The sequence below is a fragment of the Stegostoma tigrinum genome, chromosome 4 (assembly GCF_030684315.1).
Source record: "Stegostoma tigrinum isolate sSteTig4 chromosome 4, sSteTig4.hap1, whole genome shotgun sequence".
Lineage (NCBI taxonomy): Eukaryota > Metazoa > Chordata > Chondrichthyes > Orectolobiformes > Stegostomatidae > Stegostoma > Stegostoma tigrinum.
Genome location: NC_081357.1, coordinates 96338646 through 96365086, shown reverse-complemented (window position 1 = coordinate 96365086; position 26441 = coordinate 96338646). Strand labels below are relative to the sequence as shown.

General features: G+C 39.8%; 2 protein-coding genes across 8 annotated transcripts in view; one reads left to right on the top strand and one right to left on the bottom strand.

Annotated features, from left to right (window-relative positions):
• b3galnt2 (beta-1,3-N-acetylgalactosaminyltransferase 2) overlaps nucleotides 1-15650 on the top strand; it is a 34316-nt gene extending 18666 nt beyond the window's left edge. Inside the window, exons 8-13 of one of the 4 annotated variants that reach the window (XR_007247487.2) lie at nucleotides 507-690; nucleotides 1445-1567; nucleotides 2871-3030; nucleotides 5545-5601; nucleotides 6115-6315; nucleotides 13346-15650. Coding sequence is in view for 3 of the 4 variants with exons in the window: in XM_048530293.2 (XP_048386250.1) it covers nucleotides 507-690; nucleotides 1445-1567; nucleotides 2871-3030; nucleotides 5545-5601; nucleotides 6115-6246 (656 nt within the window). In the remaining variant the exon portion in view is untranslated. The other 3 variants (XM_048530295.2, XM_048530293.2, XM_048530294.2) reach the window with 3 other exon arrangements.
• Nucleotides 9099-26441, bottom strand: part of tbce (tubulin folding cofactor E) — a 62081-nt gene continuing 44738 nt past the window's right edge. For 3 of the 4 annotated variants that reach the window (XM_048530290.2, XM_048530288.2, XM_048530289.2), the window contains exons 12-17: nucleotides 22693-22845; nucleotides 20889-21042; nucleotides 14797-14865; nucleotides 13101-13160; nucleotides 12228-12319; nucleotides 9099-10840 (exon numbers count right to left, since the gene is read on the bottom strand). In XM_048530290.2, coding sequence (XP_048386247.1) covers nucleotides 10751-10840; nucleotides 12228-12319; nucleotides 13101-13160; nucleotides 14797-14865; nucleotides 20889-21042; nucleotides 22693-22845 — 618 coding nt within the window. In that variant the 3' untranslated portion in view covers nucleotides 9099-10750. Of the gene's footprint in view, nucleotides 10841-11303; nucleotides 11384-12227; nucleotides 12320-13100; nucleotides 13161-14796; nucleotides 14866-20888; nucleotides 21043-22692; nucleotides 22846-26441 lie in introns of those variants that run through there. The other variant, XM_048530291.2, reaches the window with a different exon arrangement.

The window sequence follows — 26441 nt, the reverse complement described above, 5'->3', positions numbered from 1 at the left end:
CCCGAAACGTCAGCTTTTGTGCTCCTGAGATGCTGCTTGGCCTGCTGTGTTCATCCAGCTCCACACTTTTTTATCTCGGATTCTCCAGCATCTGCAGTTCCCATTATCCTTGGTTTGGAGTCAGACAGGTTTTAATTTGAAAGTAAGAATTTATAAAAAAGCCAATATTAACTAACTGTCTATAAATTTTGTGCTTTTTAAATACATTGTATCGGCAAATACAAATTAATCCCATAGATGTGTGTGTGTGCGTGTGTGTGTGCGTGTGTGTGTGCGTGTTTGTGTGCGTGTTTGTGTGTGTGTGTGTGTGTTTGTGTGGTGTCCATGCATGTATGGGACAGTGTGTGCGCGCGTGGGAGAAAGTGTGCGTGTCTGTGCATGGGAGAGTGTTTATTTGAGTTTTCTGACACTGTAACACCCCATTCCCCATGTTAACTTGCTTTAAATTTAATGACACGATGATTTCTACAAGAGATTCATCATGGCACTATACTCATCTTTTTTAGATGGTGCTACTCTCCTGGAAAGCCTCGCCACTAGGCCCAAGCGCCTTCAAAACCACAAAAATAAACTCAGGGAAGAAGATGCTAACTTACAAAAAGAAAGCCAAACCTACCAGGATATTGTTTTTGTGGATGTGATAGACACATACAGAAATGTGCCGCACAAGCTGCTACAGTTTTATCAGTGGTAAGAGATATTCTTCATCTTTGTTCACAGTTTGTGTCACTTGCGGTTCAGAGGGACACACTCCTACCTCTGCATCTGGAAATCATGGCTTCAAGCCCCAATTCTGAGACCTGAGCACAAAATCCAGTTTGACACTCCCAATGCCAGTACTGAGGGAATGCATACTATTGGAGGTGCCAGTGTTTAGATGTGACTTCAAACTCCTCTCTCAGGCAGATAAGTAATATCACATGGCACCGTATGGAATAAAAACAGGGAATTTCTCCCCAGAAACTTTACCAATTTTTACCCCTCAACCAACATCTAGAAACAATATCTGATCAATTATTGAATGGCTGTTTGTGGAAACCTGTAAGCCAATTGCCTCCGGTGTTTTCCATATTCTAACAGAACCTACACCAAAGGAAGCACTTCATTTGCAAGGGCTTTGAGGCATCTTGAGGGCATGGTCCGGACCCGAAATGTCAGCTTTCCTGCTCCTCTGATGTTGCTTGGCCTGCTGTGTTCATCCAGCTCTACACCTTGTTATCACAGAAGTTGAAGTCTTTGTTTTTAATGATGTTACTGTGATTGAGCTTTTCTTTGGGTAATTTAAGCGCTTGAAACTTGGAATTTGAGCATGTGGTTTAGGAGCTTCTGTTGAATATATATACATACTCACACCACACACAGACACCACACAAACACACGCACCCTACTGAATAGTTGTTTGGTAATGTCAAGAATTCTGATCTTGCTTTTATTTCACAAACAGGTCTGTGGAGTCATCGAGCTTCAAGCTCCTATTAAAAACGGATGATGACTGTTATGTCGATGTGGAGGCGGTACTAGAGAGAGCAGGAGAGAGACTGGGAGCTACGAATGTGTGGTGGGGAAAGTCAGTATCTGTGTATTTATGACAGCTTCATAAAAGCAGTTCATCTGTCATTCCAAAGGAGCAATTTGCAGGACTACGTGGCACTAGTGTTGGGTCTATTTGAAAGACCCATTTGAAGAGCAGTAATGAAAATGATAGGCTGAGTGGCCTTTTGCACTGCATACAATTGTTATATAATTTGACTCTGTATAGCTATTATTGAAGATCTGGCTGCCTGCATGTTGAAGTCACTGCATTTTCTATTTGTTTATTTGAATTACTAGATAACTTGCCTGATGAGCCACTTTTTCTCACCACAAGTTCCTGGGACTTATTTTGCATATGTCACATTTATTTAGCTCAGACATTTCCTTAAATGTGATCTCTCCCTTGTTCCCTTCTCCTCAGCTAGGCACTAAATTCTTTTGAATCTGCAGATTAACTTCACTTGTTTCACTCAAGTGCTGTTGCTGCTTTCTTTTATTTGTCATGCTATCCCTCCCTACCTAAGCGGTTTCACGTCTAAAGACAGCTTTGACAGATCTCGATATGAAATGTCAGAGGACAGAGGACAGATTTCAGTGGAGTGTGTTTCCTGAGAATTTGAGAAGTACCAAACGGAAAACCAGTCGAATATGATGTGATACGTTAATCGCCTTAACACAAAATGTGTGGTGCTTTGGAGTAATAATGACGAAATAAGTTAATAGAAGCATGAAATGCTGGAAGCACTGAGCAAGTGAGGCAATGTCCAGAGAGAGGGAGAAAAACAGATTTAATGCTTCAGGTCAATTACTTTTTCAGAACTGGACAGATGTTAGAAATGTAATAGCTTTTAACCAAATACAGGGCAGAGGAATGGATCGGAAAAGATTAAAAGGGAAGGAGTTTGATATGGTGTAAGGCAGGAGGAATTAAAAGGCAAAAATAATGGATGCAAGAGAAGAGTAAATGATAATTAAAGATGTATCTGAGGGAGATGTTACAGAATGGGTACAGAATGTCCAAGTTGAAGCAGGCAATAGAGCTCTAATAACTAAATTCATACAGCAAGGCTGAAAGGCTTATATAAAAGTGCCTGACTTGCTGTTTCTCAAGTTTGTATTAAACTTAGAAGTTGTTAATCAGCAGTATCTTCCCAATTGTGTGGGTAACTCATTGGACTGAAGCATTAAGCGTGTTTCTCTCTCCACCATTGCATACTTCAAGTATTTTCTGTTTCCATTGCAGATTTACAGCATTATTTTGCAGTATTTTGCAGCTGTGTTCTTAACTTGTTCAGAAAAACCCTATATTCATTTATTTCCATGAATGATTTCCTCAGTTTCAGGCAGAATTGGGCAGTGGATGGTAGCGGGAAGTGGATGGAGCTAGAGTACCCAAGTCTGGTCTATCCGGATTTTGCATGTGGTTCTGGTTATGTCGTCTCTCACAACTTAATTCAGTGGCTAGCAGAGAACGCCAACACACTAAAAGTCTATCAGGTATTGGGCACTTTGTGGGTTTTAACTGAGTTATGGATATTGTTTTTGGTTACTTTGCATCCATTTTACTAATATAGCCAAATTTTGTTTTAGCAATTCCTAAGGTCCATGTAGTTCCTCTGCTGGTTGCATAATATAAGTTGTTAACTGAACACAGGAAGGAAGCTCTATCATGTGCTCTACAACTAACCTAGGTAGGATAGAACTAGTTAAAAGCTATGGGAACCAGAGGTTCAAAGTCATATAATCCTTCTTAGCAGGCCACATAAGAAATATGAGCTGGAGTGGTCTGTATTATGTAGTGAATTCCACTAAGCAATAAGATGATGGTTGATCTTCTCCCTCAACTCCATTTTCCAAGCCTGTTTCCAAGGGGAGTGAGACTAATTGGATAAGCCTTTCAAAAAGCTATGGATGGCATTTTTCAAATTCATGGACTCCTATGCTGCTTCCTAAAAAGCAATTTCCAAGAAGTTTGAAAGTTTTTGTTATCAGTCTGGGAGACCTCACTTCCCAAGCAGAATGATCAACCTGCATTTTTTCTAATGTTAGCTTTCTGCCTGAGTAAATGGCGGATAGACTTGCCAAGTTCATGAGTACCCCAACCCCACTGTGGGGTTTAGGACATAAAGGAGCAATCCGCTGGGTATGACCCTACCCTGACAAAAAACCATTTTCACAATTTGTAAGGATACATTTGCTCAATTACACAAAACCTTGTTTCTACAAAGCAATATTGTACTGCGCAGAAGTAGTTCAGCAGAAGTAAGATTCAGTGTTGCTTCTAAGCTTCTGACAGTGTTATATTCCAAATTCAGCATAAATGCCTGTGTAATTCCAATATTTACAAAATCAGATTACAAATTTACTGAAGGAGAGATTACCAGTGCGTTTTTTGTGTTGAATGTTCTATACCTGTTGTATTATTGATGAACTAGAATCTCCTCTTACCAGCTCCAGTAACTGAGTACTCTGCAAACCGCTCATTATATGAAGAAAACAAGGAAATTCAGCTTCTTGAGCCTATTTTTGTGACTGTATTGATCTGCATCTTAACTCCATCAATATCTGCCTTAGTTCTGTAGCTTCTAATGCCCTTGTCCATCAAAATCTAGCAATCTCAATTTTGAAAATTTAAAATGACCAGTTCATTTCGTCCTCCCCAACCTCAACATGTTTTTGGCAGATGTTCAGATCTTTTTGTATGAAGAAATGTTTCTTAACATTACCTCTGAATGACCCAACTTGAATTATAGTTTTAGTTCCCTTGTTCTAGAGTCTCCTATCAGAGAAATTGGTTTCTCGCTAACTAACTACCTAATCAACTCCAGATCTTGGTGCCGGTGTATTGCAACTCACTTGGATTATGGCAATATGCACTTTTACATGTATGTTGCCAACTATGAATAGGGTAGATGGGAGAGTCTCTAATGCTTTTACCAACAAATGACTGATCAGGAATATCTCCTGCTCATGCCACCTGCCAGTGGTGTATTGAACGGATTTGCACATTAATACTTAACCTATTTGGCTACAACATGAACACACCTTCCTTGGCCATCACGCCATGGATGGGGTCTCAAACCTGGAGATTCTGAGCTCAGAGGTAGGGATGCTACTTGCTATATTAAAATATCTTCCTGCAGACCACATCTCAGTATCACAATAAGAAAAATCAAATGTGTTAAAATGATAAAGAGAACTTTGAATTGAAAGAATGATGTCTGAATATTTTAATAGTACAACAAAAACCTTGATGTTGCTGCATTTCTTGCATGGTAGATGGGAATGAGCAACATCCCTTAATTCTTACCTTTTCAGACCAAAAATCTGAGGAACATTGTTCTTTATAGACAGCTTTTCTTTTGGCTAAGATCTAACCTCTCTGGCTTTTGCATTCATGGCATCTAAAGATATGGGTAAAGGCAGGATTTGTTGTCCATCTGCAGTTGCCCTTGAGAAGTGAGTACTGATCTTTCTTAACCTGTTGCAGAACATGGAGTAATTACACTTGTAAGATAATAAAATGTGAGGCTGGATGAACACAGCAGGCCCAGCAGCATCTCAGGAGCACGTGATGAAGGGTCTAGGCCCGAAACGTCAGCTTTTGTGCTCCTGAGATGCTGCTGGGCCTGCTGTGTTCATCCAGCCTCACATTTTATTATCTTGGATTCTCCAGCATCTGCAGTTCCCATTATCAGTAATTACACTTGTGGTGTTTTTAGATCCAAAGTGTTTTTGACTCAATATTGATGGAGGAAAAGGGATATATTTCCAAGGCAGAATGGGTGAGTTAGAGGTAATGGTGTCATATACAGTACCTGGCCTTGTCCTTCTAGGAATGTTTCAAAGATTGTTCTGAAGGATCGTCTCCACTATTAACATTTGTTGATATTGTCCGAAACTTTCTAGGCGTAGAATTGCTGAATGAATTGTGTAATTCACATAGTAAGCAATTACATATAGAAAGTACTGGATATGTGAGGAACACTTTGGTCTGTATTGTAACTGCAGGGTGAAGACGTCAGCATGGGCATTTGGATGGCTGCAGTTGGACCACAACGACATCAGGTGATTGAACTATATTCAACATGTCCATTGTTGTTTATTCTGAGTCTACAGTTTCACTATATGTATGGACATGAGTGCCTTTCCAAAAGAAGCAGAATTAGGCATTTGAGACAGATTTTTGCAGTATATGTTGCTTTGCAATTTTATAATCAGCTGTTCATTGCAAATGATATACAACATAGCAATAGGCCTTTGAGCCCAATTGATCTATACTAATGTTAATGCTTCTTCTTGCTTTCTTCATGTGCTCAGTATCTGCTTAAATCCATCAATTGTAGTTGCCTATTATTGCAGTAGTAGTAAGTTCCATATTCTAATCCCTGTGAAAAGAGAAGTGTCCTGAATTCCTTATTGGATGTACCGATGACACTCTTATTTATGGACCCTCAAGTGTATCCTTCTCTCTCACAAAAGCCTTTCCTGTCACTTCTTTAATCTTGACTTTGAATCTATTGTATGTTATTATAGTTGTACTAAAATGTCAACTTTTTCCTCCACCATCCTGCTGATAAGGATCCTCGCTGGCTGTGTGAAAAAAAGTGTCTACACGGTGCTCTATCATCCCCACAGTACTCTCCAAAGGAGTTGCTTGAGTTGTGGAAGAACAAGGAGGAGTGTGGAAACCCCTGCCACTGTCAAAAATGAGATTGCCAGTGAATTTTCAGCAAGTCACAGCAAATGTCAAAAATCTTTTTGGCTCGGGTAATCTTCATTGTGAGTCAGCACATCACATTTTACTTCACTTGTCCATCTACAGTCTGTCCTTTAATGAAAGATGAGGAATCAATCTTGATAAACTGGCTAACAGTTGAACTGAAACTGTGTTCATAAAAGGAGCCATCTATCTTATCTTCCAACTCCACTAGCCCCATGGGTTTTTAACTGTTACTGAGCTCGCACCATTTTCAGGTTGATTCTGAACTGGCACTGTATCATCAGTGTCATCGGCTGTACACAGCCTTCCTGAGTGTTTCAACACAAGACGTTAACAGAAGATCAATCAAACAAAAGGTAGAAAAACCTACATATTTTTGTAAGTGAGGGAAAATGTTTTCCAAATCATTTTCTATCCTCCCACCACACCAAACTACACCACATTAATTAGAATCAAGAAAAGGAACAGAAAATAAATGATACTTCAAGAGGTAAGGAGTGGAAAATGTTTTAAGCAATAAATGTAGTGAACTGGATAAAGTACAAAACAGAAAGGAGTTAATGGGTGTACACCCAAATTGATGGTATTCCTCAGGGGCCTTAGTTTTTTTGTATTGTGGTTACCAATGACATAAATGAAAAGAGACTCAGATATTCAAGTATGCTGATAACATTAAATTAGGTAGCAGAGCTCGGTAGTGTAGAATGCACCCCATTTGTAACTTTAAGATTGCAGTTTGGAAAAACTGGCAGATGGGAGCTCATGGTGGGCAAGTGATGAAAAAGGCAAATAGGTGGTAATGGTGATAGGTTCGGAAGGTACTGCCAAAGAAATTTCAAATTCCTGCAATGCGATTTGTAGATTTCATCGCTACTGCCACTGTGGTGAAGTGAGTGAATACTGGTTGTGGATGTGGTGGCAATCAAATGCCTCCTTAGTACTGGATTATGTCAAGCTTCGGTATTGTTGGAGCTGCAATTATCAATGTAAGTAGGGAATATTCCATCATACTTCCAAGATGTGTCTTTTAGATGGTCGGCATGTAGTGGGGAATCAAGATATGAATTAATCACCACAAAATTCCTAGCTTCTGATCTCTGTATTTAGTCAAACTTGATTGATTGAATTTTTTGAGAACATGCCAAAAAGACTGAAAACAGTGATAGATGTTGTCTACATAGACTTTTGAAGGCCTTTACTATATAGTCTACTATGTGGAATGTTGTCAGATCACATGGAATTCAGGGAGAGTTTGCCAATTGAATACAAAATTGGCTTGCCGATAGGAGACAGGGGGTGGTGGAGAGTTGTTTTTTGGACTGGAGCCTGTGACCCAGTGGTGTTCCGCAGGGATTGGTGCTGGGTCTACTGTTGTTTGTCATTTATATAAACAATTCAGATGAGAATTTAGGAGGCATGGTTAGTAAGTTTGTAGATGACACCAAAACTGACATTATAGTCAGCTGTGAAGGTTTTCTGAGGTTACGAAGGGGTCTTGATCAATTGGGCCTATTGGCTGAGGAGTGGCAGATGGAGTTTAATTTGGATAATTATGAGGTATTGCATTTGGTAAAACAAACAAGGGCAGGACTTATTCAGTTAATCGTAGGGCTCTGGGTAGTGGTCCACAACAGACAGACCTAGTGGTTCAGGTATATAGTTCTTTGAAAGTTGTATCACAGGTAGACAGGGTGGTTAAGAAAGTGTTTAACATGTTTGCTTTCAATGTTCAGACCTTTGAGTACTGGAGTCGAAACACCATGTTGTGGTCATATAGGATGTTGGTGAAGCCACTTTGAGTACTCTGTACAGTTTTGGTCGCCCTGCTACAGGAAGGATATTATTAAATTGGAGAGTGTTCAGAAAAGATTTAGATGTTGCTGTGACTGCAGGGTTTGAATTATAAGGATTGGCTGGGGCTTTTTTTTCACCGAAGTGACGGAGGTTGGGGAGTGACCTTTAAAGAGGTTTATAAAATCATGAGAGGCATTGATAAGGTGAATAGCGAGGGTCTTTCCCCCTTGGTGGTATGTTTTTAAGGTGACAGAAGAAAGATTTAGAAAGGACATGACTGTTTTTAAAACAGAGAATGGTTCATACGTGGAATGATCTGGCAGAGGAAGTGGTAGATGCAGGTACAGACACAACATTTTTAAAAGACATTTGGATAGGTACAGGGATAGGAAGGGTTTAAGAGGGATATGGACCATTGCAGTCAAGTGGGACAAGTTTAGTTTGGAAAATTTGGGAGTTGGACCAAAGGGTCTGTTTCCGTGCTTTATGACTGTATGGGTTTAACTCAAGTAGCTAATTAGTGAACCAGGTACCATGTTGACAGGCAACTGAGATTGGGACAGCTAACCCTTGCTGAAAGGGTCTGGATGTTTACGTAGTACGTAGGATAGTTCAGAAGTGATCTTATTGAAGATTTAGAATCTTCTTGGGAAATATTAAAGTTAAATATTAGCACAAGTCAATAGGAGAAAAAATTTAAGCTAAGACAAAAAGTGCCTACAAAATTAAAATTAACGTTTACCAGTTTCATGCTGTGAGTGGTAATATATAATAATGTTCCCAACTATGAGGGGAAGAGCAGGATGCTGGTGGCAGAAGCTGTTGTAAATCATGTTTGTTGGGAAGTGGGTCAGAGGCTGGATAGTCCATCAAGACGATGATCAACCACCTTGCTACAGATTATCATACAAACACAACCATTAAACATGCAATAGGACTGCTTTTGTCCGATGTAAATTGGGCACTAAGTAAAACCAGCCCTCAATGCAATGCCACCGAATTACAGTTCCTGAACAGTAACACTAAATAAAGGAATGAAAACATGACAGCAGCAAAAACCTTTTATTATATTTGCATAGGTTCCTCATACAAATATGCAACAATGTCAAATGTAATCCGAACTCTTGTAATCCACAACTTTTTACATAAAACACCTTTAAAGATGTAGGAGACTCTACTTTCCAGACAGAAAGCTTTAAATGAGAGTAATATTCTACACATTCTGAGATATTATGAACCCTGGAGGTGACATACTCAAAATGGTGGAATCTGCAAAGACAGAAGTTAATGTTTCTGATCCAACTAACCTACCTTGGAGTTTAGGCCACACGTACTTAGTTTATAAGGTCTGAGGCAACAGGCATGCTACAAAAAGGGACAGGGGTAGGAAGATCAGTTTTCAACTGTCACTTTTACTGTTTCAAGATGTAAATAGTTTATTGGTTTTATTTTTCAATCTTTCAAATGTCTGTCTCAACATCACACAAGGAAATTGAGAAGCATAGTACAGCCCAGCCTCTGGTGACATATTCTACTGTTAGGAAACACTCTTAACAGTTCATACAAAACTCCAGCACGTTCCCACATTACAACAACCCTCAAAAGTGAACTGTCGTCTAGTCTCTATTCAAGGGCAAAGTCTAGAATTGGATTATGTGGTCACATTGTAGGTGTGGATATATAGATGTTAAAAAAAACTAATACTAGTCTATTTAATTAACTTAAAACAATGCAGGATATATACAATGTAAAAATTATACTTTATGGCAGGAATGACCATAAACTGAAATATGCATTATTCCCAACAGCTTCCACTTTCTGATAGAGTGCTATTTGATGCAGGATTTATAAATATATCTTCCCCAATAATACGTAGAACATTATTCTCTTTTTAAAGCTTTATCACTCCTTCAACATTTTCCTCTGCTCTGTGCAATATAGCTGGGAGGACAAGATGCTTTCAGCATGAGTCCATTCTACAGTCACTACCAAGACAGTTCCAGTTTAAGCACTACAGGTTCATATTGTAGGGGCAAGGAGGAATTTTGGGTGTGTAAGTGTATTCAGCTAAGAATTATCTAAACTCATGTACAGAAGGTAGCTGGAGTTAAAATGCTTATTAAGCGTATGAATCAGAGTCCGATCCATTAACATTAAGGCCAAATGCCAGAACTACCAAAAGACACAACGTTGAACCTTTCAAATCATTTCAAATTATAGTGGTTTGGAACCATTACTGTACAAACATTGCTGGAGTATGAGGTTAACCACTGAAAGAGTGCATTAGAATAATCAGTAAATATTTGGTGCCATCGCTAAATAGAACATGTTAATTTTAGAACTGTTATAAACCACATCTTCCAGACGGTTTATCCTGTAACGATAAATCTTATTTTTTTTACCAAAAACAATTAAATACAAAGTTGAGAGTTTTGATACAGGTGCAAATTATAATGTGGACATTGTAAACTCCATATCACATTCTGTAGCTTCAAGGCTGGCACAAAACGAAATCGCTGTCCACTGACAGGCAACTAGCCAGCATTATTTTAAGTTCAGACATAAAGAAGTAATGCCTCCAAAGTTGCATGTATGGGATCACATTCTTGAATAGTGCTGGGACCGTGTTAAAAATACCTTCACTCAAGGTTCTGTGTTACGGTTCCTTTCCTTTATATATAACCTGCTAAGTCAATGCAGCTACCATCGCACTAATATGCAGTCTCCACTTTCTATGGAGTAGTATGAAAGAGGCTTTAGGTCATTATCCATATCTATTTCCATGTCCATCTAAGAAAAAAAAAGTTAAAAGATTAGTTGTAGAATTATTAATTACAGAATATACCACATATACTTGTGTAAAGTCAATTCCTGAGATCAAATTTTCACTCAAAAAGTAGATAGTTGACTTAATAGTTTAATATTTTTGAGGGATTAAAATCCAGCTTCTGCTATTGTCTCACTACCCAACTCTTTATGGCAGTACATCAGTCGGATGTTCCCAGGTCAAAAACTGTTCTCACCAATCGACCCTCAAAAAGAGCTAGAAAATATTTTTATTATTCTGCACAGACATAAGGAGCTGAACAGTCATCTTTGAATGAGCAGGTTTGGACAAGGGCCAGTTTGAATTCAATTGGCAAGTGGTGATGAGTAGAAGAATTGGATTTTTCAGGGATTGACTTTTAGAAAACATCAACAATTACTTGAGTTTATACAGTATACTGATCTTTATTAAAAGAACAATGTACCCTCATTGAGTTCTCATCGAGAATTCAGTTTATTTCTTCAATAATAATCTTCAACTTTCTATTGCTGTATGATTGCCAGAATCTATAATGTTTAAAAGTGAAATACAAAAAATATTTTATACCAGTATTGCAAAGTGTTGCTTCAGTCTTGACATTGCCTAAATGAGGCATATTAAAGCAATCCTGTTCCTGGTTAAGAATCTGGCTGCTACTGCTGCATTGGTAGAGACCGCTCAATCATCCCCACCTTTTCCTTAACGATCAGCTCTCCACTATCTTCATCTACAAACAATATTGTCTAGTGGGTAAGCCACTAGATAGGAACTGGGTGGCAGTTTGCAAAAATACTGCAGTGTGTGTGAGCATAATACTTCACAATACTGTACAGCAGCTCTTTCACAATGGAGGCCTTCACTCCAAGTAACCTATGGCTGCATAGTCACAGTTTAGATTTTACAGGCTGGAAACGGACAATTACAAGGTCAATGTAAAACAAAATTGTGTGGTGTCCAGTTGTGATGCCAATTACACTACTTGAATGATTTTGCTCTGCCTCCCAAGTTGCATTTTACTCCTGAGTTACAAGTTTATTCTCTTCTACTTCCTTCTAAATATAAGCTACAAGAACTGCAAAGTGCTGAAAAGGCATAGAACTGCCCTACTTGTGACACTGAGTGAATAGAGACAAGAACTGTCCCTTTCCTAACCCAGTCTGTTTGAGAACCTGTTTGAAATCAACTACTTTGGCAAATTCCCAAAATCAATTCCTGCCCTTGAATGGCTCAACAAATCAGAGTGATATCATTCTACGATGGATCAATTTTTGATGTTCATCTTACTCATTATGAGTTTGAGTTTCATTGTAAATCAGATTATGATTAAAACAACAGTGAAATACGCTGACATTTTAACATGGCATGTCTCACCTTTGAGCTGATGTACGTCAACTTTAGTTCTGTACCCGGAACTTTGAGCAATCGATGGAGCAGCCCCCTCACTTTCTGAATGGTCATGGAGTCTACATCAGCCAGTAGAACACAAAGTTCAGTTTATTAGCAAATGGTTCCAAAGCTTTAGACTCTAAGGCTTAGAGTCAATAACAGCTTAGACTTAAACAGACGTACAATGTTGTATAAGTTCTAAAGTGCTTCACAGAGCAACAAACTGATAAATTTTGGTTTAAGAAATATTAGGACAGAACTTGATCAAAGAGGTAGATTTTAGGAATGCATTAAATTAAGACAGTACTATTGAGATATTTAGAGAGAAGATTCCAATGCTTAGGACCTTAAATAGCTAGAGCCAAGAACACCACTGATGCAACAATTAAAATTGTGGATGGAGAAGAGGTTGAAATTGAAGCAATTCAAATATCATTGTCAATGATAGGACAGGAGGAGATTAGAACTTGAGAGAGGGTTGTAGGGCTGGATGAAGTTATGTAGAGGGGGAAGGTTGTAGGGGCTGGATGAAATTACAGACAGATGAAGAGTTATAGGTGCCAGAGGGGGGTACAGTGACAGAGGGTTTATGGTCTGAAGGAAGTAAGAAAGAGGGAGGGAAGGCTGTATGGCCTACAGGAAGTTAGGGAGAGATGTAGGTTTTGGAGGAGGTTAGAGTGAGGGATGCTTGAGGGGCTCAAGGGGTTATGGAAGGAGGGTTGTAACAGTTGGAGGAGATTAGACAGAGTGGCAAGGCTGTAGGAAGTTACAGATGAGAGTAAAAAAATGGCACATTGTAAGGAGGTGTAATTAGTTTGCTTTTATTTTGGCATGGTAGATTAGAAATTTATTTCTCACCTGGCAGTTTCTTCTCTAACAGTTTTTGATCTGGGCTGTCTGGACACCTAATAGTCAAAGCTGTTGAGGCAAATTAATAAACAATTTTCTTGAATCTGTCTTACCACTCACTTCACCTGTTTCCTCTTTGAGGGCTACACTGAGCACAAGAAAGAAACAAGTTCCTAAAATGCTTTCACTTCAGTCAGGTGGAACTTTTTCTTCCCAGAACAAAACAAAATCTAGTTTTTCTGGATTTTTTTCAGGTGATTATATTGTCGTCTGACACTGATCACAATAGCCATGGTAACCAGTGACATCAGCAAATGTGACTGAAAACATTCGGCACTGCCTCAGAGTGGACAAGAAACTTTACCCTTGAGCATGTGAGAAAGAGCAACGGACAAATTCACAGAGTAGGTACAGCACAGAAACAGGTCATTTGACCCATTTGTTATTGTTCAGGCTTCACAAGAGTCTCTTCTTACATCTATTCATCTAGCCTTATCATTTTTTCTAGCATTCCTTTCCCCATCATCTCTTTGACTAGTTTCCCCTGAAATGCATCCTTGTTATTCATCTCACCCCAAACTGTTAGTGAGTTCCATATTCTAACCACTCTCTGGATTAAAAATTTGCCTATATTCCTTGTTGAGTTTATCAGTGACTATTGTATATATAGAAGTCTTATGGCACATTTAGTAATGTTCCAATTTGAGCCAGAAAGTTTAAATTTGACTCTCTCCCCAGGATGGAATGGTATGTTCATATGCTGTCACACAAGCAGAGTACCAATCTGCAAATCCTTCTAATGGTAACTGTGGGAGAGATTCCTGGTCAGCCATTTGCTGGAAAGAGTAGTGGAATCTCTAATGTCACTATCCATTGCTCCAGACAACATCATGCAAGTAAAAGTGCCTGTTGCCACAACAACTCAAACTCCCTGAATGAACTACAACACTGCATCACCACCATCCTATACATATGGCCACTAGTTTTAGATGTTGTTTCTGCTTCTCTACGCTTACCACATCAAACTGCTTTATAAATTTATTCAGCCACTCTTCAACCTTTTTTTTCATGGGAAAAGTTCTCTAATCTGTTGAAGACTTCCCTGAGAGTTACAACCTTTTAGTTATGGTATTACCTTTACAGGCAGTCTCTCAGTTGTGAACGGGTTCTGTTCTGGAGTCTGTTTGCACATATAGGAAATCTGCATCGCATCTTTAAAATTAAACCCCTGTCTGGTACCAAATTATTAAGTATGAGTGTTTGTTAAGTCAGATGTTTGTAAATTGGGGATCTCCTGGGTCTTTTTTTGCACATTCTGCAGTGTGTCCGTATTCTTTTTGTAATATGGAAACCAGAACTCTGCATACTACTGAAAGTGTCCTTTAATTTTTGATTCAACATAAGATTAACACAACTTCTCGAATTTTGTTCTGTTCCTGCAAGAAATGAATCTTGTGTCCCTTTTAACTGCCTTATGAACCTGCATCACTACTTTAACAACTTGTGCATTTATATTCCAGATATCTCTATAAATTACCCCATTCAGATCTTTATTTTCTCAAGGAGTACCCTTATTCATCAAAAAATGTATTAACTCATAATGCAACTAGCTTCCAAAGTCAGTAACACAAAAGGAACTGATTGTTTTATACCAAAGAAGCTTTCTGAAACAGCTCAAGTCTCAATGTAAAGAATGTGTTCTCACCTAATAGCTGGTCCTTTAGGGCAAACAACTTCTGTTGCTCCATTTCAGAAACTTCAGGTGCTCCATACTCTGTCCAGGAAGAAGAAACAAGAAAACATTGTATGCTTGTGCTCACTTCAACATTAAACTATAACAATTAGCCCAATTTTTGACAATTGTTTCACAACTATTTGCATTCTTCGTGCTGAAGCAAAAGTTTGGTTAATTTGGTTTGGTCTGTCTTATTCCCTGGATGTTCAGTGATGCAGAACCAGTGTGAAATGAAGCGAGTATCGATGCCACCTTGCCAGCTAGTCAGCTGGAGGCTGGCTGTGACAAGAACAAGACTTACATGACAAACCTTATAAATAGATAGTTTGCTGGGTAGATAAACAAACAAAGTCTCAATTAGAATTTCAAGATCAGTCCCAGTCACTGACAGCAATGTGGGCTCTTAGCTTGATTGGTGAGAGAATTACCCAATCACCTATTTGTAATTAGCTCCAAAATGGAACGAAGTTCGTTTGGCACATTCAGATGCTTCAGCCACATGAACTCCTTCACCCAAATAATACGCTTCCTGTAATTTTTATAGATGACAACAGCTCATACTGATCCTATTCAAACGATCCAAAATTCAGTAATCAGACTTTAGATTGAAGCAACATAAGTTTTAGAGCTATTCAAAAGGGATACATTGTTAGATCCTAAAATTCTGTCTAAATTCTCCCATTCTAGCCCTTCTTCAAATTCTATAACTATTCTCAAATGATCAAAATTAAGCACACGACTATGTGCGGTCTCATTCACTCAGTTAGACTTAATCTAGATAACACAGTGTGGAGCTGGAGGAACACAGCAGACCAGGCAGCATCAGAGGATTTGGAAAGCTGACATTTCGGGTCAGGACCCTTCTTCAGAAACGTCCCCGTTTTCTGAAGAACAGTCCCGACCCGAAATGTCCCCATTTCTGAAGAAGGGTCCTGACCCAAAACATCAGCTTTCCTGCTCCTCTGATGCTGCATGGCCTGCTGTGTTCCTCCAGCTCCACACTGTGTTAGCTCAGACTCCAGCACTGGCAGTTCTTACTATCTCTGAGTAGACTTAATCTAGAACTCTTTTTACTGCATTAGCATTACCTTGGCCACTGGAAAATGTTGTGCTTTTTTTTATTCATCTTGAAATGTAGATATCATTAGAACTTTCCATCTGTCTTTAGATGAACAATAAAGGTAGTGGTTTAGGTACTAATAGTATGCTATCAGCTAGGGACAGTCTAGATTTTTTGACCCGGTGATGATGACAATAATACAATATGTTCTCAAATCAGGAAGATGGGTGACTTGGAGGAGAACCTCGAAGTGATGGTGTTCTCATGTACCTCCTTCCAGAATTTTATGACACAGAAAGTGAAGATTCAAACCAGAGAATGCTATCCTGAAAGGACAGCCTTCACTTCAAACAACATGGTGTCATAATCCTTGCAAAAATGGGTAATAAATGGCAGTGCGTGGTTGATTCAGAGTAATGGTTGGAGATTGAGGACTCAAACTATAGGGGGAGAGTGATTTTAATAAAATGCCAGTGTGCTTCACTGAACAGCATTCTCACTTCTGAGAACCAATTTGTGGAGTCATGTCCCACTTTAGATCACCAAATGTGTGTTTTAGGCTGAAATTCCAATGCAGAATGTTGTAACGTCTCATCGCACTTCAAAGTCCCAAAGTAGGACAGGCAGTTTCTGAAGTTGTTCTATCGCTTTAAGTCTTCAGACCATCAATCCTTCGGACAAAATATGCAAAAAGTAAATGCGCTTCACTGTTAAATATTTAATTAGCAGTCCTTAGAACAAAGTCAATACTCTATATCCCCAAAATAACTTCAGTAACAATTCAGGTACCTTTAGAACTGAGACAGAATGCATAAGTGAAAAAGCTTCACATTAGCCAGCAGCTTTCTGCAGTAAAACTTTACTTCCAACTGGAGAGTTAAAATGCAGTCTGATAGCAAGGATGGGATAAATGAAATGGGGGCATTCTCATCAACACAGCTCAACTGCCATAAAGCACAGCTGACTGAATGTAAAACTTGTACAAATGGGCATTCCAAAAAATAGACACTGATTGGAAGACCCAAATAACTCACATCGTAAAATATACCACAGTCATTTTGAAATCACAAACAGCAAATTACAAACTGTGAACTGCCATCAATGCAGCAAGCTCATTTACAACTTAAAGCAGTGGGCACACAGGTCAGTAAAAGGCAACAAGTTGCATTTAGAAACCTACAAACAGCACTCAGTATTGCACTGCACACTGTTGTACTGAAGTCTCTCTTTTGGGGAGGTGATGACCAAGTGGGATTGGTCTAGTAAACCAGGGTTCCAATCCGATCAGGGCAGAATACAGTTAAATAAATCTGTAATTAAAAGTCAGATGATGACAATGAAATCAATGACGATTGTCTTAAGAACCCATTTGGTTTAATAACATCCTTTAGGGAAGGAAATATCGACCTAAATAACACAGTGTGGAACTGGAGGAACACAGCAGGCCAGGCAGCATCAGAGGTGCAGGAAAGTTCCAGGCAGTATCAGAGGAGGAAAGTTTCCTGCTCCTCTGATGCTGCCTGGCCTGCTGTGTTCTTCCAGCTCCACACTGTTATCTCTGACTCCAGCATTGCAGTTCTTATTATCTCTGAAATATAGACCTAGTCTGGTCTATATGTGGCTTCAGACATACAGCGATGATTCCTGATTACCCTCTGAAATGGTTCATAATTGCATCAAACCATGCAAAAGAAGTCTCAAAGGAGTGAAACTAGATCCGTCTTGGCCTTCTCTAAAAGTACTTAACATCAGAGATGTCAGTCTTCAGCCAATTTGATTCTTTCAATAATATCAGCAGGGTAGCTGGTGACCTGTGGAGTTCTGCAGAAATCAGTGTTGCGGCCACAACTATTCATGTTATGCAATAATGATTTGGACAAAGGAACTGTTGCTAAGCTTGCAGATGATACAAAGGTAGGGGGACAGGTAATATTGAGGAAACAGGGAGGCTGAAAAAGGATTTGGACAAGGTAGGAGAGTTGACAAAGAAGTAGAAGATGGACAACAATGTGGGATATACATTTTAGTAAGAAGAGGAGAGGCATAGGCCAGTTTCTAAATGGAGAAAAACTACAGAAATCTGAATGACAAAGTGTTTTAAGAGTCCTAGTTCAGGGTTTTCCGAAGGTTAAAATGCAGGCTTAGTTGGCAATTAAGAAAGCAAATGCAATGTTTGCATTAATTTCAAGAGCAGTAGAATATAACAGCAGGGATGTACTGTTGGTACTCTATAAAGGTCTGGTCAGATTGCATTTGGAATATTGTGTGCAGTTTTAGGCCCTGTATCTAATGATGGAAGTGCTGGCCTTGGAGGGGGTCCACAGGACGTTTACAAGAATGATAATCAGAATGAAGGGTTTGCCATGTGAGGAACACTTAAGGAATCTGGGTCTGTACTTGATGGAGTTTAGAAGCTTGAGGGGGGCATCTGATTGAAACTTACAGGCCTGGATAGGGTGGACAAGAATATGGTTCAACTATTAGGATCAACCAGGATCCGAGGACACAGCCTCAGACTTTAGAACTGAGATAAGTAATTTCTTTAGTCAGAGGGTGGCGAATTTGTGGGACTCATTTCCTCAGAGGGCTATGGAGGCAAAGTCATTAATTGTATTTAAGACAGAGATGAATAGGTTCTTGCTTTGTAAGTGGATTAGGGGTTATGGGGAAAAGCCATATGAGCCATGACTGAATGGTGGAGCAGACTCAAAGGGCCAATGGCCTAATTGTGCTCCTACATGTTATGGTCATATCAAGAAATGACTGATAACATTGGACGTTGCAAAGACAATGGGCTCTGATAATGTTCAGGCAATAATGGTAAAAACTTGTGCTCCAGAACTTAACAGGCCCCTAACCAAGCTGTTCCATTACAGCTACAACAACCAGCAATAGGGAAAACTGCCCAGGTGTTCTGTACATAAAAAGCAGGACAAATCCAAACCAGCCAATTTATGCCTCATTGGTCTACTCTCGATCAGTAAAGTGATTGAAGGTGTCATCCACATTGCTATCAAGCAGCACCTGCCCAGTGTTGCCCAGTTTGGGTTCTACCAGAGCCACTCAGCTCCTGACCTCAATGCAGCCTTGGTTCAAACAAGGAGAGGAGAGCTGGATTTCAGAGGTATGGTGGTATGGTCAGAGTGACTGCCTTGACATCAAGTCTGCTTTTCTCCAAACATGAGATCACAAAGCCCCAGCAAAACTGGAGTCAACAGGAATTGGGAGAAAACTCTGTGGTTGGAGTCATACCTCAGGCAGTGTCCTTGGCCCAAACACCATCAGCTACTTCATCAATGACCTTCCCTCCATCATAACGTCAGAAGTGGGGTTGTTCACTGGTTTGCAAAATATTCAACACTATTCATGATTCCTTAGAAACTGAAGCAGTCTCTATCCAAATGTACTTTGACTGAAAACATCCAGGATTGGACTGACAAGTGGCAAGTAACACTTGCCCTGCAAAATGTCGGGTAACAACCAACTCCAACAAGGCAGAATCTAATACCCCTCGACAGTCAATGGCATCATCGTTCCTGGCTCCTCTACTACTAAACCTGGGGGGGGTTACATTGGTTAGAAGCTGAGCTGGACTGACCGTATAAACACTGAGTACAAGAGCAGGTCAGAATCTGTGAATCCTGCAGTAAATAATTCATCTCCTGACTATCTAAAGTCTATCCACCATCTATAAGGTACAAGTCAGGAATGTGCTAGAATACTCTCCACTTGTTTGGTTGGGTAAAGCTCCAAGAGAACTCCCAAGAAGCTTGACACTGTCCAGGACAAAGCAGTATGCTTAAGGTTCCTGAGTAGATTTATAGCTTGGGTCGTGAATACTGTGGTTGGTTGGCTCACCGAGCTGGTTCGTTACTTCGCAGACATTTCATTACCCTTCTGGGTAACATCATCAGTGCAGCCTCCGATGAAGTGCTGTTGTGTTTTCCTGCCTGTTATTTAAACTCAGGGGTCCACTGGAGTTGATTACCTAATTTCTGGCTTTCCTTCACAGTAGTGTACATGTAGGGTCTAATTTGACAGGTTTATTGATGGACATCTTAGTGGAAAACCAGGCCTGCTTGATTGGGACCTTACTCACATACATCCACTCCCATGACCAGTAGCAGCTCAATAGCAGCAGTATGCACCAACTACAAGATGCACTGCAGAATGTTACCAATACTCCTTAGACAGCACCTTCCAAACCCAAGAAGACCACCATCTAGAAGGACAGGGGTAGCCAAGATGTGAAAATTCCCCTCCAAGTCATTCACCTTCTTGAATTGTAAGTATATCGCTGATACTCATCTGTCACCAGGTCAAAATCCAGGAATTCCCTCCCCAGGAGTACTGTGGGTCTATCTACAGTACATGAACTGCAGCAGTTCAAGAAGGCAGCTCACCACCACCTTCTCAAGGACCACTAGAGATGGGCAATAAATACTGGCCCAGCCAGTAACACCCTTGTCCCATTAGTGAATAAGAAAAAGCTGTTTGATAGCACTCACTCCTCTAACCCATTCCAAACTGTGACAATTCTGGACAAATCAGACCCTTGGGCAAAAGAATACATTCATTACACATAAAATCATGTCTCAGTGGTAATCAAGACTAAACCTTTTCTAATTAAAACAGTAAGATCAAACATCTGCACATTTTCCTAATGCTGAACAGCCATTTACTGTCTAAAGATAGAAAGACCTGATTTCCTCAAACACTAAATTACCCAGGAACAGGAGTGGCCATTCAGTATTCCAGTCTGTTCTGCCAGTCAGCACCGCAAGTCTTTTATGGTTTATCATTTTTAAAAAATCTCCTAATGAGTAGAAATCAAGTTCAACTTTGAAATTTTCTATTCACTCGCACAACTCCTTTGTTTGCAACTTTAACAGCTTTTTGGAAAAGTCATGCTCCAAATCAAAGCTGAAGCTTGTTGATTAAAGGTAGTTAGGAAACATCAGAAAGTGATACACAAGAACACATTATCTAACTATTTACTCACTCTCAATGAGCAACTGATATCTAGGATGCTCAGCACAGAATTCCTTATTAGGCCTGTTTTTCTCAGGATCCTGGTGCCCTCCAGCCTTCAGCCAGTCCTTCCCAAATTTCTTGCGATAGTCTAGCTCTGCACCCTTCCTTTCATCAGCCGAAATCTACGTCAACAGTTGAATGTAAACAAAGGAACAGAGAACAGGAGCGAAAAGAAACAACACCAACACATGTAACAAATGGACCCACATGCCTTGAACAGTTAATTGGAGGCTTTACACATTCGAGATTACAAGAGGATAAAAGGTTTTCTCAATGACTTTCAGTCATCAAGCTTCATTCAGTTTTTTTTCAAAATACAAGTGGTCTCATTTTGCAACCAGATGGTCACTGGCCTGGGAAAACTATGCCAACACAGGGCAGAAATCTAATGGCTAAAACCATGTAAATGGGAAATTGCGTTCACCAAGTGTGTTGAGGCAGGAGAGAGTCCGTACCAACTTCTAAGCAGAACATGGGATGGGGAGCAAGTTTTTGTTTGTAGTGAATCATGTTTCAACAATTCCTCTCGACCACATCTGGGATTAATTTTATGGAGTCTCTTCCTCTCAGATACATGTTGGGAAAGTCATGATGTAAGAAGCTTTAATGTTCTGAACTGCAAAGATTTTTTAAAAAATATTGTTTTTATATCCATATCCATAGAACTCCAAAATAAAGTATATTGGCTTAATCCTTTGACTGGCAGTTAACAGCATGTGGCATCTATGGGACTGTCTGGTTGCTGACAGCCTTCACATTTTAGCAAGAGACCTTATTTCAACTTAACTGACATAACCTAGTCTTCAAGTACCTGTTAATAAACAATCTGATTATTGTACATAGTTTTAAATACTGGGGTTGTAGTAGCCTGAAGATATTTGAAAACACAGACCTTGCAAGGTGCAAGGTATATCCTTCAACCTCAATCTCATAATCTTACTAACGCAAAATCATTTTACACAGGAGGTGGTCATCCAGCCCATGTTGCCAATGACAGTCTTTTGGGATAATCTGTTCTGTTCTCATTATCTTGTTAATTGTTCCCTTTATGTATTTATCCAATTCTAAATGTTATTATTGTATCTGCTTTCATCATCCTTGCAGACAATAAACTCCAGGTCACAACACCTCACTGTGTAGGAATAAATGTTTCCTCATGTCGCCTTCGGTTGTCTGTCATTCGTCTTAATTCCATGTCCCCGGGCTACTGATCCTCCTAACATTGGAAACAGTTTCTCTTTATGTGATCTATCAAAGCCATTCAGAATTTTAATCACCTTCTTTATAGGCTGTAGCATTGTGTGAGAGGGACAAACATGTCCTAGGCTACATAATGCAAGGTCATGACTCAGAGTTAACGATGAATTGAATGACATCAGGTATGCTTTAAAAAAACAACTAATACACTGCATTAAGAACACTAATTAATGAAATTTCTGTAAGAATAACAAACACTAACACTTCTAAATATGCAAATTCCCTTCCAGGTACAGAACACAAAAAGCTGTCAACGCCACATATTCAAAATTGAATCAGACTACGTTGATACTTAAACATAGCACACATGTTCCAAATGATCATAACAAAATTCAATTTAATCTAGATAAACACACAAGGGAGGAAGGAACAGGAGGATACACTGAGACAAGGGATGAAAAAGGCTGGGAGTAGACTCTTGTGGAACATCAACATCTGCATAAACACTGACAGTTGTGCGAAGAGGTCTGTTTCTATGCTGTACAGTCATATAATTTTATATTAAAGACACTTACTTCTGTTCTGTTTAATACATTCAGCTGTCCTAGCTTTGCAATGATAAGCTGCCGCACAGTCTTTGCGTTCTTCTCACGCTCCACCATCGCGTAGTCACTAAATTTCAGCTGTTCTAAACTCCATAGCTTGTTTAATTCATTCACAGTTGAAAACTTGAGAATACAAAAGGAAGACAGTGCTCCCTGTAAAGTTTAGGTAATTACACTTTCCTCCAGCAAAACAGTGCACAATAACTGAGAACAGTATAGCCTTCTGGGAAAAATAAGAACAGATTTCTCTGAGCCTGACTGCCAGCATTTGCAAAGAAATTGGTTATTAGTAAATTTCTCAATTTAATTCTCAGTTACTCAAAGCATACAGTGTTTATTAAGATATTGTCTATTGCAACTATAAGTCAAATTTAAAATTCAAACTTAATATAAACTGTTGCAAAACAGTACTTTCCAATGATGATAGAAAAATGAATTACTTGTAATAAATCAGTGAGAATACACCACTACCTGCAAAATTTGCCTCTCAAACACTAACTATCCTGACCTGGAAATATATCACTGTTTCTTCAGTGTTGCTGTGTTAAAATCCCGGAATTCCCTCCCTAAGGGCATCGTGGGTTTACCTACACTAAACAGACTGCAGCAGTTCAAGTTGGCACCTCACCACCACATTCTCAAGGGCAACTAGAGACAGCCAGTGACACCCATGTCTCACAAGAGAGAAAAGAAGTACAAGTATAACGTCTGTATTGGGGGTAGAGTGAAGATTGTGGACAGAAATTTACATTGTCATGATAGGATAGGGAAGGAGGTTGAAGCAAATGGAATAGACTTTGGACAAAGTCAATATCTGTGCGGCATGGCGTAAATGTGAGTTTCAAGCAGCAAGGATCGGTTGGATAATGTCACAAGACCTTTCTGTCCTTTCACAACTGCTACTCTCACTATTCCCCTGAGAAAATACAAATCTCGATTGCTGTGTCCCAGACGTGTCAGAAAGACTGGGACCCGAGAACAAAAAGCACAAATGAAGATATTCAAGACGAGAACAAAACAGTTGCATAAAATTATGTAGTAATTAACAATTTTGGCCTTTATTTTGTGAGCAACTTCTGTCTTTTGATTAACTGGCAAGAAAGAAACATAGAAGGTTTTCCGAGAAAATTCAAAAGAAACCTCTCTACTGAGGGAGCGATAAGAATGTTGATCTCACTACCACATGGGGTAGTTGATGTGGATAGAATTAAGGAGAGCTAGGTAAGTACATTGGATAGAAAGGAATTGAAGAGTGTTGTGAAAGGTGAAATGCAATAGGACGGGAGAAAGTTCAGTCACAGCAGAAATCCCAATGTGCTCCGACTGGTTGCAATGGTGCTGTTAATTCTACTACATTTTATGTACTGAGTTGACTAGTTTTCTTTGTTGTGAGTTGTCAGAGAGAAAAGTTTAGGCCAACAAAACAATCTCATACAATGGTGGTAAGAGGAAATGAGCTATCTTAAGAACAGAAATTGACCCCATCATGCTCTTCTCCTCATTATCTATGGCCCTTGACATGGTCAAGGGCTGAAGATATATAGAAGAAATATGATACCACATGCAGCATAATGTATGATTCTGTGGCTAAACCATACTTGTGTGTTCCCTTTTAGATCTACATGCTGTCTATTGTATAATGTTCTTGAAATTAACGATGGAGTCAATTCCCAGTGAGGTTACAGTTAGAGTGGTAGCTATTAATTATCATGTGGAAGTTGTTAATCAGGCAGTATTAGGAGAGAATGTACCAAATTTAAACAAGGTAAATAACTGTAATAGATGATATACAGTGTTAAGTGTAGCACAGTGTTAAGAACATAGCTCCAGGTAACATGGTTACATGAGGTCACTTTGACGATCAATTGTTAAACAAGCTACTCTCTGTAAACCATATTTAAAACACCAGATGTGGACTAAGGTCTCTTGAACATTGTCTTAATGCTCACTGTGTTGTAATGATCAAAGCTAGATGGATATTTTGGGCTTTTCAACCGTGCTCTCTTCGTTTAAGTGACTCTTTAAAATCTGACTGTTTTAAAATGTCACTCTTAGGCTTAATAACAAATATTTTTTATTGTCATGTGAACATTTCAGTGTGTTAGGGTACAAGTTGTCATAATAGATGTGCCATAAACCTGATATGAGCTCAACTTATTATCTCTAACTGACGGAATTCAAAATTGTTAGAAGTCTATCAATGAAATCATTAACATTCAGTCATGTTAAAGCAGCATGGCTAAAATTCAGCTTTGCATTTTGACATGATTGTAGTTGGTAAATGGCCCTACTGCACTATTCACAGTGCTCTTTGCTGTATGCATACAGCTTGTATATCTTCAGGCAGCTAGAAGTGCCCGTTGAAGAAACTGAAAAACATAGCGATCAGTCTACTGCAGAACCTTCTGGAAAACTTGACTGGCAGGTCTAGGATTAGCTCAGAATGTTCTGCTAAGCAATACAATTGCAGCTTGGTGCATTTTGTACAGGCAAGGCCAGACTGAGCCAAGTGGAGAGGGGGAGAGGTCAACTTTAGTAAATTAGTGGTAGACCTCTAGACTCTGATTAACAAACCATACCTTTCCCACCTACCACCCCATCAAATTTGTACTTTCCCTGACGAACCATTTCTGTGAGGCTGTCACAGTGCATACAGGGCAATGACAGGTGTCAAGTACTTTCAGAAAGGTATCATTAAGCCAACAAACAAGATCTCAAAAGAGTAAATGACTTCAACTAAGTGAAGCAAGCTGCCAAGAATTCTGATTGATGTCTCTGCAGGACACAGAAGCAAGCTGATAGCTCAATTATCAACTCTACAGATGAAGCACAATAAACTTCCAAGTTTCTATTATAAACATTCTAGCTATTCAACATTAATAAGTTAGTTACAAGTAGTACTGCTGTAGGGCTGTCTGCAGTGAACAAAGATACTGTGCTGGAATAGCTGACTGGCTGAAAGAATAAAAAAGAATAAAAGGACAAAGATAATAAAATGTGAGGCTGGATGAACACAGCAGGCCAAGCAGCATCTCAGGAGCACAAAAGCTGACGTTTCGGGCCTAGACCCTTCATCAGAGAGGGGGATGGGGGGAGGGAACTGGAATAAATAGGGAGAGAGGGGGAGGCGGACCGAAGATGGAGAGGAAAGAAGATAGGTGGAGAGAGTGTAGGTGGGGAGGTAGGGAGGGGATAGGTCAGTCCAGGGAAGACGGACAGGTCAAGGAGGTGGGATGAGGTTAGTAGGTAGCGGGGGGTGCGGCTTGGGGTGGGAGGAAGGGATGGGTGAGAGGAAGAACCGGTTAGAGAGGCAGAGACAGGTTGGACTGGTTTTGGGATGCAGTGGGTGGGGCATCATTGTGGCAGTGCAGGAGGCCCATGATGGACATGTCATCAAGAGAATGGGAGGGGGAGTGGAAATGGTTTGCGACTGGGAGGTGCAGTTGTTTTTTGCGAACTGAGCGGAGGTGTTCTGCAAAGCGGTCCCCAAGCCTCCGCTTGGTTTCCCCAATGTAGAGGAAGCCGCACCGGGTACAGTGGATGCAGTATACCACATTGGCAGATGTGCAGGTGAACCTCTGCTTGATGTGGAATGTCATCTTGGGGCCTGGGATGGGGGTGAGGGAGGAGGTGTGGGGACAAGTGTAGCATTTCCTGCGGTTGCAGGGGAAGGTGCCGGGTGTGGTGGGGTTGGAGGGCAGTGTGGAGCGAACAAGGGA